This window comes from Hordeum vulgare, chromosome 2H (assembly GCF_904849725.1).
Source record: "Hordeum vulgare subsp. vulgare chromosome 2H, MorexV3_pseudomolecules_assembly, whole genome shotgun sequence".
Taxonomy (NCBI): Eukaryota; Viridiplantae; Streptophyta; class Magnoliopsida; order Poales; family Poaceae; genus Hordeum; species Hordeum vulgare.
Window position 1 is genome coordinate 643,065,548 of NC_058519.1, and position 17,250 is coordinate 643,082,797.

Genomic DNA, 17,250 nt, shown 5'->3' on the forward strand with positions numbered 1-17,250 from the left:
CTCATCTCAGTCTCTCCAGGCTTATCTCTTTCTCTGTTTTAGTCTTCCGTTCATTCTTTTGAAAATTATGACAGTAGTAAAAAAACGCAGTAGGGATGACTATATAATGTGGCACATCTGATCTGAGAGATGCGCTCGTGCGTTTGACAAAAGTGCAGTGAGGTGTCGCCTTCGCCGTCGTCTCACTCCAAAGTCCACCAAGAATCCCCAATGTGGATTCGTAGTAGCGGTTTTTTCTTCTATCTTGCATCACAGTTGAAGACTTGGAGCACCATTTGAGATTGTCAGCAGTGATTTGGTCTAGGTCCTTGCTGTCCATCCATTACACGCCAAAACATGAATCTGGACTTTGACATCCTATACATTTCCTATGTGATGAACTGATGATAGCAGGGTTTAGCATTTTGATTGAAAAACATCGGCTTGACTGACGGCTCCCAACTATACACCTAGGTACTTCGTGTCTAATCAAATCATGGTTGTATATGTATGTATGCTATTTTCTTCACTGGGGGCTGGCACACATAATGGATATGTCCTGCTTCCCCATTTTCATCCTCCTCTTCTTGTTTCCTTTCAGCAAATCTGATGACCAACTCACACAGAGCAAGCCACTCTCCCCTGGTGACATGCTCGTCTCCAAGGACGGCATCTTCGCTCTCGGCTTCTTCTCCCCCGCCAACTCCAACAGGAGCTTATATGTTGGAATTTGGTTCTACAACATCCCGGAGAGCAGCCACGCCATCGTATGGGTCGCCAACCGCGACAACCCGGCCACCACCACTTCACCTGCGACACTCGCCATCAGCGTCAAATCCGACCTCGTGTTGTCGGATTCCGAAGGCCATACACTTTGGATGACAAAGAACAACGTCACAGCCGATGAAGACGCGAGAGCCTTTGCGGTGCTGCTCGACACGGGGAACTTGGTTCTCCGGTCCCCGAACGGCACAGTCATGTGGCAGAGCTTCGATCACCCGACGGACACCATCCTTCCCGGCATGAGGTTCCTGCTGAGCTACAAGGGCCATGTGGTGGGGCGCCTTGTCGCTTGGAAGGGCCCGGATGACCCTTCCTTAGGTGATTTTTCGTTCGGTCTTGACCCAGACTTGGACATTCAGATGGTGACTTGGCACGGAGCCAAGCTGTACTGCCGCATCAGCGTGTGGAATGGCGCATCGGTGTCCGGCGGCACATACCCAGGCAGCAACAGCTCCGTCGTGTACCAGACCATCGTCAACTCAGGGGAGAGGTTCTACCTAATGTACTCGGTCTCCGACGACTCACCGTACGCACGCATCATGCTCGACTACACCGGCACCATGAGGCTCCTCACCTGGAACAGCTACTCCTCATCGTGGATAGCCACATCGGAGCGCCCCTCCGGCAGTTATGGCGTCTATGACTCGTGTGGACCGTTTGGCTACTCCGACTTCACGGGTGCTGTTCCAACGTGCCAGTGCTTGGATGGGTTCGAGCCTGACCCAGTGAACTCCTCGAGAGGGTGCCGGAGAGTGGAAGCGCTGAAATGTGGCAGCAAAAACCATTTTCTGGCCTTGTCTGGAATGAAGGTGCCTGACAGGTTCAGGCACATCCGAAACAGAAGCTTTGACCAGTGTGCGGCCGAGTGCAGCCGCAACTGCTCGTGCACAGCCTATGCTTATGCCAACCTGAGAAGTGCTGGGGCTCTAGGGGATCAGACAAGGTGTTTGGTTTGGACAGGGGAGCTTGTCGACACGTGGAAGACCAGCAACTATGGCGAGAACCTGTACATCCGCCTTGGGGACGACTCTCCTGCTGGTATGGACGACATTGCTGTTTCGGATCAATAGTTTTTCTTTTGTTTACTTGGATGCACCACAACTTCTTTCTTTTTTTCTTTGAATCATCCAGCAGAGATAAGTACGAAGACACAAGGGAGGTTGTGCTGGGAGACTGGTTTATGCTTTAGACTATTGTTGTGCCGTCTGGAAAATAGATATTAAATAGGGAAATTTTAGGCATAGGATAACTAGGAGAACATAGTACTCCCTGCTTCCCCTACATAATTAGCCAGTTCCATTTGTGTATGTAGAGTCAGGAAATGACCAAGTATTTTTTTTTATTCACGAAATGGCAAACAGCTTGCCTTTTCATTTATCATAGAGCTCTGTTATACAGGGAAACTGCAAGTATTTTGTACTACTGCACCCTCAGTTTTACCACATGCCTAGCAGTACCGCTCGAGGGGTTACTGAAACTAAGAATACCTAGGTACACAGAACAGTCATGGTACTTCAGCAAGTAACTAAATCCATACTCTTGCAAGTAATGCTTGATGCAATAAATTCTGTTGGCATACATTTCAGCTGTTCACAAGAATAGCCATTTGGTGAAGATTGTACCGCCGGTTGTAGCATGCCTGCTGCTACTCACGTGCATAGCCATTGTCTGGAAATGTGAGTACAAAAATAGAATAATAATTACCTTCCTTTCCTTCATACCAAGTTATTCTTCAAGTTCAAATCAGTTAAGTGGCAATGCCAATCAGCAGTGGTACAGCGAAAGAAGGAAATCAAGAAGAAACTGATGCTACGATACTTGAGTGCTTCTAGTGAGCTTGGAGGCAAAACTTTAGATTTTCCGTTTGTTAGTTTCAAAGATATCGTGGACGCAACGGATAATTTCTCCGACTCCAATATGCTTGGAATGGGAGGTTTCGGCAAAGTTTACAAGGTAACAATAAGCTTAATTAACATCGGCAAGGAGGGTACAATATGTCCCCCATAAATTGTGGTGTGATTTTGTAAATATGTTTTTTTTATTTCCTTCTTAATTGACATTTCACAACATAATGGTCCTGTCAATCTGTTGAAATTATCTTCAGTATAATATGTCAAAAAACGCAGTAGTTTCAGTGGAGAAAAAAAGTTGTTGCTTTCATTGTTTCTCAGTTCAGAATGATGGAATTGAGCACCTCACAAAAATGTATACAATTACATAGGGAATACTGGAAGGTGACAAGCAAGTTGCTATCAAAAGGCTTGGCAGTGGTTCTGGGCAAGGTATAGAAGAATTCAGAAATGAAGCGACTCTAATTGCCAAATTGCAGCACAGAAACCTAGTTAGACTTCTTAGTTGCTGCATTCATGATGATGAGAAGTTATTGATCTATGAATACATGCCTAACAAAAGCTTGGATTCCTTCCTTTTCGGTATCTTCCGACTTCTGATCTCATGTTGCAGAAAATTCTCAATGTTGACCATAAAGTGTTTTTTTGGTCAGATTCCGAAAGAACATGCATGATGACTAACAACAGGTTTTATTGAACTGTTCATGCTGCAAGATAATACAAGAAAAGATGTCCTTGATTGGCTGACACGGTTCAAAATAATTAAAGGGGTGGCAAGAGGCCTTCTTTATCTCCACCAAGATTCAAGATTAACAGTAATTCATAGAGATCTTAAAGCAAGCAACATTTTGTTGGATAAAGAAATGACTCCTAAAATATCAGACTTTGGTATGGCAAAGATATTTGGTGGAAACCAGCAGCAAGGAAACACTATTAGAGTTGTTGGAACATAGTAAGTAATTCATGTGCTGAGAAGTGTCTAGGATATTGTTTCAGTTTTAGGGGTAGAATCAAGTGGGCAGGGATGAACACCTTTACTCCCATTGCTTGGTACATTTTTGGTTTAGCTAAGTTCAACTTGTGTTCTCAATGCTAGTGAAATGCTTTAATGAGTTTAGTTGGGATACTGTTTTCGATATATCAATTCAAAAAATAAAGGCTGTTGTTAAAAAATGAGGACAGCTATGAGAAAATTTAAACAATTAACAAGATTTGTTGGATATCTTTGCTTCGTTGCCCTGTCGGATACAAGTTAGAAATTGGAATATTATGTTTGTTCAGAGATTCAGTAATTTACGATGATCTTAGATAAGAGCACTTTCACTTTTGTACTTTAATCTCTATTATCTTTGCAACTGCCAATTCCAATATAAGTCCCCCAAAGCCACAGATCTTCACTCGTGTTTGATTAGGATGTTTCATGCTTCCCTGCAAGTCATGAGAGAGATATAGATGGTTTTGGATAAGTGAAAACTAGACGATTTAATATTGTGATCAAACTGCCCCTTAGTAAGACCCACACTATTTTATTTAAAACGTGCACTGAGGCAAACTTAATGTTTAAACAGCGGTTACATGTCCCCGGAATATGTGATGGGTGGTGCCTTTTCTGTTAAGTCAGACATCTACAGCTTCGGTGTTCTTCTCTTGGAGATTGTAAGTGGCTTGAAGATCAGCTCACCTCAGCTCATAATGAACTTTCCAAACCTTACAACTTATGTAAGTATCATGGAATGCTCAAATTTTGGCGACCTTAACAAAACTAGAGTTAATTGGTTGAAACTTGAATTTATTCCGTCAGGCGTGGAGATTATGGGAAGATGGAAATGCAATGGAACTGGTGGACTCAACAATTGCTGGTAGTTGTCCAATTCATGATGTTGTACGGTGCATTCATGTAGGACTCTTGTGTGTTCAACACCATTCAAATGCTAGGCCAATCATGTCATCAGTTGTGTTTATGTTGGAGAATGAAACCGCTTTGCTTCCAGAGCCTGAGCAACCTGCATATTTTGCAACAAGAAATCAGGAAAATGGACATACCGGCGAAAACATGGATAATTCACCAAATACCATGAGTATCACAACACTAATAGGTCGGTAGATGTTTAATGTCAACTTTTACAATGTATTGGAACCCCATAATAGATGTAAAGTCTCCAATTCAGTGTACATAAATTCAGATTTTCAGCATAGTGGTGGTAGTAACCTCTGTTAGTTTACAGTTTGTAAAGCACCGAAGTGGACTTTACTGTATATGAAGAAAATGTGGATAATGGATTACTAGTGAAGGTTTATACTAATTGTTTCTCATCTTAGAGAAAGGTGTTTCTATTCGGATATGCTTGTGTTTATCTTCATTTGTTAAGAGTAATGTTTCCATCATACCATCTCAGTATGCCCTGCATCTCACTCCCTCCGTCCTAAAATTCTTGTCTTAGATTTGTCTAGGTATGAATTCATTCCAAAGATAATTTAAAAAAACGAAGATGGAGAGGCAGGGTGAACTGTTGTTTTTGTGAGCAAAATGAAACGATTAAACATCTTTTCTTAGAATGTCCGCTTGCAAAACTTCTTTGGCGCACACTACACATAGCTTTTAATATATCTCCACCTACATGTATGAATTCGTTATTCACAACGTGGCTCAATGGAGTCGACGGCAGAATATCGAAACTTATTAGAATTGGAGTATGTGCGTTATGTTGGGCTATATGAAATACTAGGAATGACATGATTTTTAATAGCAAGAATTTCAACAACTTTTTGTAGGTTATTTTCAGAGCAACGTCCTGGATCCGTATGTGGTCGTTACTCAGTCATGTGGACTCCAGGGATCTTATGAATATTGGGTGCAACCGATGGGAGACGGCCGCTCGGGTTATCTTCAACCGATTTGGATGGCGTGCTAATAATAGACTAGGTGTATAGGCATCGTAGTCTGTTATCAGTTGAGCCGGATGGGCAATTTATTTTAATTTTTGTACTCACATTCAGAGATTTGTGGACATCACATACTTTACGTTTATTTTTAATAATATGGCTGCATGCATCGATTGATGCAGAGGCCGGGGGCTCGGTTCCTCCTTTTCAAAAAAAAATGAATGTATCTAGTCATATTTTAGTATTTAAATACATCTATTTCTAGATAAACCTAAGACAAGAATTTTGGGATGGAGGGAGTATATCTTTACCCTGGGATTGCTCTGTGTCAGCTGTTTTTTTTCTTCTCAATAAAGGGTAAAGATCCAACCTCAGTGTATGACCAAGTGCCATCATTAACAGGGCATCTCGATGCTCCGTCCCTATTTGAAGGAAATACGTAGACACTTTTTCAAAATACATGAACCAATTTAATTTCCCCAAGTGCATGGTTTAAAAAATATATGAATATGTTTTTTGAGAGTATATGAATATATTTTTCATGCAGAGCACATTTTTTAACGTGAGATGAATATTATATATATATATATTCTGATATATTATCATTTTATATATTTTTTTAAATTCTCTCCACTTTTTAAACTAAAATATGAAATTACTTTTATAACTTATTAGCAAAAGAAAATACTCCTATATTGTTGATTCTTTATGGGAGAAACACATTAATGGGCCGCGATAGTGGCGAGCTTTGAGCGGTGCCAAGTAAACCTGCAGCCCGCTTGGTATTGGTATTACTAGATAGAAGGGCCCTAGCCCACAAGCAAGTAGCGTCCATTTGCGTTCGCTGGCTCGCCGCAGTACCCTCCACCCCCACTCCCGCCGCCGGCTCACCGCAGTCCCCACTGCCGCCGCCGGTCCGCCAATCATGGCGCCGCCTCCACATACGTCTCCAGCGCCTCGCCTTCCCCTCCCCTTCCAGGCGACCATAGCAAGCGGCCGGCACCTCATCGGGCCGTCGCGGCCACCCTCCCCTAATTTCCCCTGCCAGTCACCTCCAGCCGCGACAGCCCGCTCGCGCTCGCCGTCGGTACGTGCTCGTCCCACTCACTCGAGATGAAAAGTCGGGTGCTGCCTGATTTTTCTTTCTTCCCGAAGCAAACGGATGATGGATGATAAGGGGACAGTGTGCCGGCACGTCGCCGGAGCTCCATCTGACGGTAACCCGTTCCTATGCAGTTACTCCACGCACCTTTCGTCCAGCATCTACGGAGCACCTCCCAAGCTTCCCGCACAAGGGCGGCGAGTCGTCAACGGTGCTGAGATCTGGACATTAATTTCTGCACCATCCTGTTGCGGTGTTGCGTCAGTTTGTCTGATGGCGTGGCTCTGCAAGGTCCATGTCCCCGGACTACCATGGCACATTTATGCCGCGGACGACGACCTGGGTAAGATTCCGGTCACCAGATGGTTGCGAGTCGACCTCGGCTCCTCGGTGTGTTTGATGAAGTCAACACATCCAAGTCTTTGAAATGGAGCATTTCTTGGTCCTTTAATTCCCCACATAGGCCAGCAGGCGGCAGCAGTTTCATATCTGCAAGCAAGCAAGCAAATACAGACCATTTCACTCATACCATCTCATTACCTTGCTCTTCACAAGCATATGTGAAAAAAGGCTTGATGGGCATCACTCCGCTCCCCCTTTTCATCCTCCTATTATTGATTTGCTTCTGCAAATCCGATGACCGCCTAACACCCACAAAGCCACTCTTGCCCGGCGACAAGCTCGTCTCCAACAATGGCATCTTTGCTCTTGGTTTCTTCTCCCCAGAAAACTCCGCAAACTCATATGTAGGCATATGGTACCACGGCATCCCGGAGCGGGCATATGTGTGGGTGGCCAACCGCGACAACCCAATCGGCAGCGGTTTGTCCGGGAATTTGGTTCTCACCAACAGCTCTGACCTTGTCTTGTCTGATTCCAAGGGCAGTATCCTTTGGAGGACGACGATCAACGTCACCGCCGGGGGTGATGGGGCTGTGGCGCTTCTGCTTGAGGCGGGGAACTTTGTGGTCCAGTTGCAGAATTTCACGCAGATATGGCAGAGCTATGATCACCCGACTGACACCATACTCCCCGGCTTCAAGTTATGGGCGAACTACAAGACCCATACAGCAGTGCGCATCATTGCTTGGAATGGTTCTCAAGACCCATCCACCGGGAAATTCGTCCTCAGTCGTGACCCCAGCACGGGCCTCCAGATCCTCACCTGGCGCGGGACAAGGAAGTATTGGCGCAGCGGAATGTGGAACGGTGCGGAAGCCTCGGACGAGAACGGATACATGTTGTCCGAGAACGTCGATGATGGAAAAATGATCTACTCGACGTTCAACACTGGCAACAGCTCCTCCCGTAGAACGCACTGGAAGCTGGACTACACGGGCGACTTGCTGCTCAGGACCTGGAGTGGCCAGTCATGGGTGGTTCTGTTCAAGCGCCCAGATGATGGCTGCCGTCACTACGGCTCTTGTGGTCCGTTTGGTTACTGTGACATGCCCACCGGGGAGTGCAGGTGCCTTGATGGGTTTGAGCCTGCGGACAGCTTCAGCGCCAACTTCTCCAGAGGATGCGTGAGAAAGGAGGCGCTGACATGTCGTGACTACCATTTCTTGGCCTTGCCTGGGATGAAGGTGCCTGATGAATTTGTGTATGTGAGGAGCAGAAGCTTCGAGGAGTGCACTGCTGAGTGTGAGCGTAACTGCTCCTGCACCGCGTACGCTTATGCCAACTTGAGCAGTATTGTCGCAACCGGTGGCCCATCAAGATGCTTGGTCTGGACAGGCGAGCTTGTTGACTTAGAGAAGACAGGCGAACTTGGTGGCAATCTGTACCTTCGGCTTGCTGGTTCTCCTGGTATGTATTGTTCCATACTTCCATGGTTGCTTTAATTATTTTAATCTGCAGTAATAGTCTGCTTGTGAAACTAGGAACAACAACCTTTCCTACCTGGGACTTATAGTCGTTATCATTGAATATACTCATCAGTTAGCATTTCTTTCAGAATTGTGTCGGTAGGCTAGTTTTCCATCTCACACATTTGTAACACTAGTTAGCCACTTTTGGTTTCTGCAAATACTCATTTCTGAAACAAAATCTGTAATTATATCTGAGATTCGAGATGCATTTTAATTTTACTACCATCTTTCGTATTATATGCAAGTGAATCAATATCTTGTACTCGTTGAGAAAAAGTTAATGTGTACTCTCACAAGCTATGCTTGATCTTGATGCAGTATTCTTTTCATCGTTTTCTTCACAGGACACAACGGGAAGGGTGATGTTGGTGTTGTATTAAAGATTGTGCTCCCAGTTATATCATTCCTGCTGATACTCTCGTGCATATATCTTGTCTGCATATGCAAGCGAAGAGGTAGAATAAGGGACTCCAGTTTCCTGTAATATGATGTTCATGTAATAGTGCTGAGCGGTTAAGTTACTGATATTTCTGCAGGGAAACAAGTAAACAAAGAAAACCTGAAAAGACCGACCCTGGAACACTTGAGCACTTCGCAAGAAGTTTGGGATCAAAATTTGGAATTGCGTTCTATTAGTTTTGAAGAAATTGCTTCTGCAACAAACAGTTTCCATGACATGAACGTACTTGGAAAAGGAGGTTTCGGCAAAGTCTATAAGGTTGTAAAGCTTTGATCTTGTCAATTAATTACAACATTGGAAAATCTGTATAATTTCCTCCTTGTCAATTTGTTTCAATAATTATGAAATTACACAGGGAACATTAGAAGATGGAAAGGAAGTTGCTGTTAAAAGGCTTAGCAAGGGTTCTGAGCAGGGTATAGAGCATTTTATAAATGAAGTGGTTCTTATTGCCAAATTGCAGCACAAGAATCTTGTTAGACTTCTTGGCTGTTGTATTCATGAGGATGAGAAATTGCTTATTTATGAATACTTGCCCAACAAAAGCCTAGACAATTTCCTTTTTGGTATGTTCTAATCCCATACTCTAGAAAGCAATCTTGAATTAACCAAGCAAATTTACTTGCCTGAACAGCTTACTAGACGACCTACTTGTATTTACACATCCTGTTCTTGGCAGATAACGAAAGGAAATCCATGCTTGACTGGCCAAGACGGTTCAACATAATCAAAGGAGTAGCTAGAGGACTTCTATATCTCCACCAAGATTCGAGGACGACTATAATCCATAGAGACCTCAAACCAAGCAACATTCTCCTAGATATGGAGATGAACCCGAAAATATCAGATTTCGGAATGGCAAGGATCTTTGGAGGCAATGAGCAACAGGAAAGTACCAGACGAGTTGTTGGGACTTAGTAAGTATCCTGCACCAGCTCTTTGTCTCAATTTTATTTATGCGACTGAAAGAACTCAAATTACACATATACTTACTTGTGGGATGATTTAAACAGCGGCTACATGTCACCTGAGTATGCGATGGAGGGCATTTTTTCCGTCAAGTCTGACACCTACAGCTTTGGTATTTTGCTACTAGAGATTGTAAGTGGATTAAAGATCAGCTCACCTCATGATCTTGTGATGGACTTTTCAAACCTCATATCATGTGTAAGTGTTACGTATGGTGTTTTGAAATGCTTCAGATTCTGATAAGTCAACCACCAGAAAATAGTATTTGCAAATATAAATTACGAATTTCACCGTGATGTTTCAGGCATGGAACTTGTGGGCAGATGGAAGAGTGAGGGATTTCGTGGACGCAGCCGTCACGGAGAGCTATTCGCTCGACGAAGTGTCCAAGTGCATCCATGTTGGGCTCTTGTGTGTCCAGGACAGCTCCAGTGCTAGGCCGCACATGTCATCGGTCGTGTCCATGCTCGACAGTGAAGCCATGCCTCGCACAGCACCAGAGCAACCTGTGTATTTTGCACGGATAAACTACGAAACCAGCGAAGCGATGGAAGACACAGAGAACTCTGCCAATGGTATGAGCATTACGGCGGTAGAAGGACGATGACTCCCGTTAGCTGCTGCATGTATGTGACGGGAAGTAGGACAATTGAGTTGTCTCAATAAGGTGCTGCTTGATAGACAATGCTATCTGAGGGACTGCCCACCATAAGTAGATTATTGCACATATGTGGAGCGCTGCCATCCACGTCAACGGGTACAACTATCCCCCACCTTGACATCACTTTGCTCATCTAAACATCACATTAATCTTTTTTAGTTTATTTGTTTGTCTATTCTAGTGTTTATTTTGCGTTATAGTAGTACTTAGTTAAACTATCTCCTTTTACCATTTTCCCTAGCAACTGATTAGTGTAAACTATTCCCAAACTCAGGCAAATTAGGCATATACTTCACACGCGAATTGTGCCCCCCCCCCCCCCCCCCCGACAGCCGAGAAAAAACCCGCTCAAATGGACCCGTCAAACCCAACACAAACATATTGGTCGTCCAGGTACCCTCAAGCTCAACCCATATGTTGGTGGATTTTGGGTCGTCCAGACACACACGGGCGCGTCTGTCACATCAGACCGGCCATCGTGATCCTATAAATACCTTGTCCCTATGTGCACCCCTGACCAAACCTTGGCCATTTGCCATTGCACTTTCACTTCACTTTCATTCTGCTCCGCCCAACACCTCTCCGGTGATCTCCTGCCATTTCTGGCATGGCGGGCATTGGATATGAGCCCAACAACACTGGATCCAGCAACTATCCAGCGACTGGGATCTCGCCCCCTTCACAGACAAGGAGAGATAGTTGTCCGACTGGCTCGCCATCGGTCCTGGGAGGAGGCTTCAGGTCCGGTGGGGCTTAGATCCAGTGGTGGCAATGCGCCTGTCGGTGGCTCGAGGCATGTGCCCGCTCTGGATTTGGAGCAATGGTTGGAGGTATATGCGCACCTATGAGGACAGTTGCATGATATCCGAGTAACCCCGATGCTAGGTCCTTGTTCCCACGACACTGGGCTCTAAGCCTGAGGTCAATGGCTCCAATGTGCATGACCATGCATGCTCCGGATGCCCCAACTATAGCAGAAAAAGCGAGTCGTGACACGGTGTGCCCACCGTGAGAGGGCAAAGGTGTGCCGCTTCAGACAAGGTCATGGATGACCCCCGAGCCCGGATCCTTGTGAAGAGGCAAGCCCAGGAGGCATGTGCCTTCCTGCTGGAGCAAAGCTGGTCCGTCTGCGCCCTTGACACCCCCCCTCCCCAGAAAGAGGAGAAGAAGGACATCCGCCTCAAACCACTATGTCATCTTGGAGCACTACCATCGCGACCAAGAGGGCAAGGGCATTCGTGGACGAACTTGCTCTATAACCCTATTTTACTAATAGAACATGCCTAATTTTGATAGTCTGATGACGTGTGATGATGAACTACCGTATGCTATATGAACTATGTGCTACTCCCTCCGTTTTTAAATATAAGTCTTTTAAAGATTTTATTAGAGGACTACATACAAAACAAAATGGATGGATCTACACTCTAAAATTTGTCTATATACATCCGTATGTAGTCGTCTAGTGAAACTTCTTAAAAGACTTATATTTAGGAACAGAGGTAGTATGATTTATATGAATTATAAAGTACGTCTTTTGATCTATGTTGTATGAGATTATATGAATTTGAAGATTTTTTTGTGTGGAAAAGGCTGTGAAAGCTGGCAAATGAGAGATGGCCGTCGGCGGACTATATATTGTGGGCCAAATCTGTGAAGTGTGATCGTAGGTGTTGTTATCGTAGGTCTACGTAAGACTTGATCAATGATTGAAGACACTGCAGTGGCGAGCAGCAGCCCTAGAAATGACCTTGCAGCGTGTAGTACACTGGCGAGATGCAGGCTCTGGAGCATGCATTGATCAGGGTCAGGGTGGGGTGGTAGCTGTCTGTAAACTGTTCCTACTGCTATATGCATTCATATCACTGGGTGAACTCCTCTTGGAAGATAAAATTACTGGGTGAATTCTTCCGTGGCACATGTTGCTATTATTTGCGGCTCACCCTCTGCTTCTCTACTTCCTCTCCCATCGTCACTCTCCCTCCCGAGCTCTGCCCCCTTCCCCTTCTAGCCTCCGCCGCTCTATCCCGGCCATCTTCCCCGCCTCGCTGCGAGCGACTGCCCTGCCAGGGCTCCACCTGACGGTAACCCGTTCCTTTCGTCTTCTGTGTACACTTGTCAACTATGGCAAAATATTTCTGCCCATGACGACTTTGACGGACTCTGGTGTCCGGTCAACCCCATGGTTGAGAGCCGCAAGAACACAGTTCCTCGATCGGTTTATATGGTACTTCTTGATCTTTAATTCCCCACGGTTAATTTCTGCAGCTGTTTCCTATCCTTGAGCCTGAAATTACCTGCGCCAAAAGTGGTTGTAAAACTCATGCTGCTGTGAGCTTGTTACTTTGCTCTTTCACAAGCATATATGTGGAAGAAGTCTCAATGGGCAAGACCCTTCCTGTCATTTTCACCCTCCTACTGTTGATTTGTTTATGCAAATCCGATGACCGCCTAACACCGGCGAAGCCACTCTTGCCGGGCGACAAGCTCGTCTCAAACAATGGCATTTTCGCTCTTGGCTTCTTCTCCTCGGACCCAGAGAACTCTAGGGCCGCAAACTCTTACTTAGGCATATGGTACCACGACATCCCGGAGAGGACATATGTGTGGGTGGCCAACCGCGACAACCCGATCGGCAGCGGTTTGTCGGGGAAGTTGGTTCTGACAAACACCTCTGATCTCGTCTTGTCAGACTCCAAAGGCCGTGTCCTCTGGAGGACGACGAACAACATCACCACCGGCGGTGACGGGGCCGTGGCGCTGCTGCTCGAGGCGGGGAACTTTGTCCTCCAATTGCGCAATTTCACACAGATATGGCAGAGCTATGATCACCCGACCGACACCATCCTCCCCAGCTTCAAGTTATGGGCCAACTACAAGGTACACACAGCAGTGCGCCTCGTCGCTTGGAAGGGTCCTCAGGACCCGTCCACCGGGATGTTCTTCCTCAGTCGTGATCCCGGCACGGGCCTCCAGGTCCTCACCTTGCGCGGGAGAAGCAAGTACTGGCGCAGCGGGCTGTGGAATGGTGCGGAAGCCTCAGACAAGAACGGGTTCATGTGGTCCCAGATTGTCGATGACGGGGAGACCATCTACTCGACGTACAACACGGGCAACAGCTCCGCCCGGAGGTCGCACTGGAAGCTGGACTACAATGGCGACTTGATGCTGAGGATCTGGAGCGGCCAGTCATGGATGCCTCTGTTCAAGCGCCCAGATTCTGGCTGCCGCCGCTACGGTTCATGTGGTCCGTTCGGGTACTGCGACATGTTCGACAAGATCTGCAGGTGCCTGGATGGGTTCCAGCCGGCAGATGGCTTCGGCGCTATCCCCTCCAGAGGATGCGTGAGAAAGGAGAACCTGACATGCCGTGGTGACCATTTCTTGACTTTGCCGGAGATGAAGGTGCCTGACAAGTTTGTGTATGTGAGGAACAGAAGCTTCGAGGAGTGCACCGCTGATTGTGAGCGTGACTGCTCCTGCACCGCGTATGCTTACACCAACCTGAGCAGTATCGTCGCAACCGGTGGCCCGTCAAGATGCTTGATCTGGACAGGGGAGCTTGTTGACTCTGAGAAGGCCGGTATGCTTGGTGGCAACCTGTACCTTCGGCTTGCTGGCTCTCAAGGTATGTTCTATGTCGTTATCACTGAACAAACTCATCAGTTGCATTTATTCCAGAATTATGTCAGTGCACATTTGTAACTGACAAGCTAACCAGTTACTTTTGCTGTCTGCAAATTCTTACTTTTGAAAATAAATCTGTAATTATATTGAGAACAAAGGTTTAAATAGCAAGATATGGCGAATAGCGGCAGCCTCAGTAGCGCGCTTGATGTCGTTAGCGTGATGTCCCTCCAAACGCTACAGCGCCGAGATAGCACACTATTTAAAACTATGATTGATGTGCATTGGTGTTATATGCAACTGCAAGTAAATCCATATATTATACTCGTTGAGAAAAGGATAAATTCATACTCTCAGATGCTATGCTTGAATCTTGATGCAGTACTTTTTTTTTCCCCATCATTTCATTGCAGAACGCAGTCCTGCAGTAAACAACACGAAGAGCGGTGTCGGTGTGGTATTCAAGATCGCACTCCCAGTTATATTTGTCCTGCTGACACTCATATGCATATATCTCGTCTGCATATGGAAGCCAAAAGGTAAAACAAGGGACCCCAGTTTACTGTAATATGATATTTTCATGTAAAAGTGTTGAATATTGATGTTAGTGATATTTCTCCAGCAGGGATACAAGTAAAAAATGAAACCCTGAAAAGACCGGCCCTGGAACACTTGGATCAAAATTTGGAATTCCGGTCTATTAGGTTCCAAGACATTGCCACTGCAACAAACAGTTTCCATGACACAAACGTACTTGGAAAAGGAGGTTTTGGCAAAGTCTATAAGGTTTAAATTTTTGACCTTGTCAATTAGTCACAACACTGGAAAATCTGTATTATTATTTTTGATAAAGATTAGAAAATCTGTATAATGCCGTCCCTGTTTATTTGTTTCTATAATTATGAAATCACACAGGGAACACTAGAAGATGGAAAGGAAGTTGCTGTTAAAAGGCTTAGCAAGGGTTCTGATCAGGGGATAGAGCATTTTAGAAACGAAGTGGTTCTTATTGCCAAACTGCAGCACAAGAATCTAGTTAGACTTCTTGGTTGCTGTATTCATGAGGATGAGAAGTTGCTTATTTATGAATACCTGCCCAACAAAAGCCTGGACCAGTTTCTTTTTGGTATGTTTTAAAACTTATAATCCCATACTCTCGAAATTAATCATGAATTGACCAAGCACACTTGCTTGTCTGAACGGCTTATGCACTTATGTAAGTACCCACCCTATTCTTGGCAGATATTGCAAGGAAGTCTATGCTTGATTGGCCAAAAAGGTTCAACATAATCAAAGGGGTAGCTAGAGGACTTATGTATCTCCACCAAGATTCGAGAACGACTATAATCCATAGAGACCTCAAACCAAGCAACATCCTGCTAGACGTGCAGATGAATCCGAAAATATCAGATTTTGGAATGGCAAGGATCTTTGGAGGCAACGAGCAACAAGAAAGTACCAGACGAGTTGTTGGAACGTAGTAAGTACTTCTTTCACTAGCTCTTGGTCTGAAATTTAATTTGTAAGCCTGAAATAGCCCAAATTTATCGAACAGCGGGTACATGTCGCCTGAGTATGCGATGGAGGGCATTTTCTCCGTCAAGTCCGACACCTACAGCTTTGGTATTTTGCTACTAGAGATTGTAAGCGGATTAAAGATCAGCTCACCTCATCACCTTGTGATGGACTTTTCAAATCTCATATCATGTGTAAGTGTTACGTACCGTGTTACGAAATACTTCAAATTCTGATAACTCAACAAGAAATGCAGTATTTTTAAATCTCACCACGATGTTTCAGGCATGGAACTTGTGGGCAGATGGCAAAGTGAAGGATTTCGTGGACGCAGCCGTAATGGAGAGCTACTCGCTTGATGAAGTGTCCAAGTGCATCCATGTTGGGCTCTTGTGTGTCCAGGACAGCTCCAGTGCTCGGCCTCACATGTCATCCGTTGTGTCTATGCTCGACAGTGAAGCCACGCCTCGTGCAGCTCCCAAGCAACCTACGTATTTCGCGCAAATAAATTACGAAACTAGTGACGCGACAGAAGATTTGGAAAACTCTGCCAATGGTGTGAGCCTTACGGCACTAGAAGGACGATAACTGGCTCATCTAACTGTGCCATTCCCTATTAATTATTAAGATTTACTTATATTCTACGCAATGCACTTTATTGAAGATTTGCGTCCTTCTTTTCCTTGTTGGCTATGGCATTGAGCCCACTTATGTTGGGTTGTACTGTTGACACTGGTTGAGTACTTTTTGTCAAATTAATTGAGCGATAAATGCTTTTTTGTAATTTGGATTTGTTGTTTTATTTATTTATCCTTATATATAAATGTTCACCATTTTTTCCATTTTAATAAATTTCCAAACAATTCTTGGGGAAATGTTTTGGGATTTTTTTTTGCTTTTGCCAATTTTCTTTATGCCATTTTAGATTTTGACATTTCACTTTTGCCAATCTTAGCTTTTGATAGTTATCATTATTGCCATTTGGTGTCATAAACAAAAAAATTAGAGTGGCAATTGTGATTCATTGTCAAATTTAAGAGTGGCAAAACTGAAATAAAAATATTTTGCTTTTGCCACAAAATGGTAATTGTGATAATTGTCAAAAGCTAAGAGTGGAAAAAGTGAAATGTCAAAATGTAGAGTAGCATAAGGAAAATTGGCAAAAGCTAGAGTGGCAAAAACAAAATTTTCCCATTAAGGAATAGGGTCGCATAGAAGTTATCATGTTATCCAAATAAATTTTGGTTTGTACGAATTTCCTTTGGGAAATTAGAGTGTATTTCAAGTTGTTTCCATGCACTTGAAATGAATCTTGATTTGTATGAATTTGATTTGAATATGTAGAAATAAGAAAATGTTTGTAAGATGTGCCTTTCACCTAAAGTAGACCACACTAAATTTCTCTGCCATTGTTTCATGAATTTTAGAATGCTTTTGCTATATTTCATTAATATATTAAATTTCTAGCGATTTACATCAAATAATTCAAGTTTGAACTACAACTGTGTTCTAGGTTGGTGATGTAAAATCTCGAAAATAATTTTTAGCTT

General features: G+C 44.4%; 3 protein-coding genes across 5 annotated transcripts; all 3 read left to right on the forward strand.

Moving 5' to 3' along the window:
* Nucleotides 1-473: 473 nt before the first annotated feature.
* LOC123428264 (G-type lectin S-receptor-like serine/threonine-protein kinase B120) lies at nt 474-4,915 on the forward strand. The gene is made up of 7 exons (XM_045112455.1): nt 474-1,800; nt 2,349-2,438; nt 2,534-2,715; nt 2,984-3,194; nt 3,327-3,564; nt 4,181-4,331; nt 4,414-4,915. Exons 1-7 carry the CDS (start codon nt 486-488, stop codon nt 4,714-4,716), a joined length of 2,490 nt encoding a protein of 829 aa, XP_044968390.1. The 5' UTR covers nt 474-485; the 3' UTR covers nt 4,717-4,915.
* A 2,237-nt stretch (nt 4,916-7,152) lies between these two features.
* LOC123428263 (putative G-type lectin S-receptor-like serine/threonine-protein kinase At1g61610) lies at nt 7,153-10,721 on the forward strand. The gene is made up of 7 exons (XM_045112454.1): nt 7,153-8,406; nt 8,813-8,923; nt 9,005-9,186; nt 9,284-9,494; nt 9,608-9,845; nt 9,942-10,095; nt 10,202-10,721. Exons 1-7 carry the CDS (start codon nt 7,173-7,175, stop codon nt 10,502-10,504), a joined length of 2,433 nt encoding a protein of 810 aa, XP_044968389.1. The 5' UTR covers nt 7,153-7,172; the 3' UTR covers nt 10,505-10,721.
* LOC123428261 (G-type lectin S-receptor-like serine/threonine-protein kinase B120) lies at nt 10,582-16,479 on the forward strand. Of its 3 annotated transcripts, XM_045112453.1 has the most exons (8): nt 10,582-10,654; nt 13,251-14,186; nt 14,599-14,724; nt 14,808-14,971; nt 15,101-15,311; nt 15,428-15,665; nt 15,741-15,894; nt 15,986-16,479. In XM_045112453.1, exons 1-8 carry the CDS (start codon nt 10,582-10,584, stop codon nt 16,286-16,288), a joined length of 2,205 nt encoding a protein of 734 aa, XP_044968388.1. In that variant the 3' UTR covers nt 16,289-16,479. The 3 variants fall into 3 exon arrangements, with proteins under 3 accessions (XP_044968388.1, XP_044968386.1, XP_044968387.1); XM_045112451.1 differs by lacking the exon at nt 10,582-10,654 and having other exon boundaries at nt 12,035-14,186; XM_045112452.1 differs by lacking the exon at nt 10,582-10,654 and having other exon boundaries at nt 12,035-14,186; nt 14,811-14,971.
* Nucleotides 16,480-17,250: the final 771 nt, after the last annotated feature.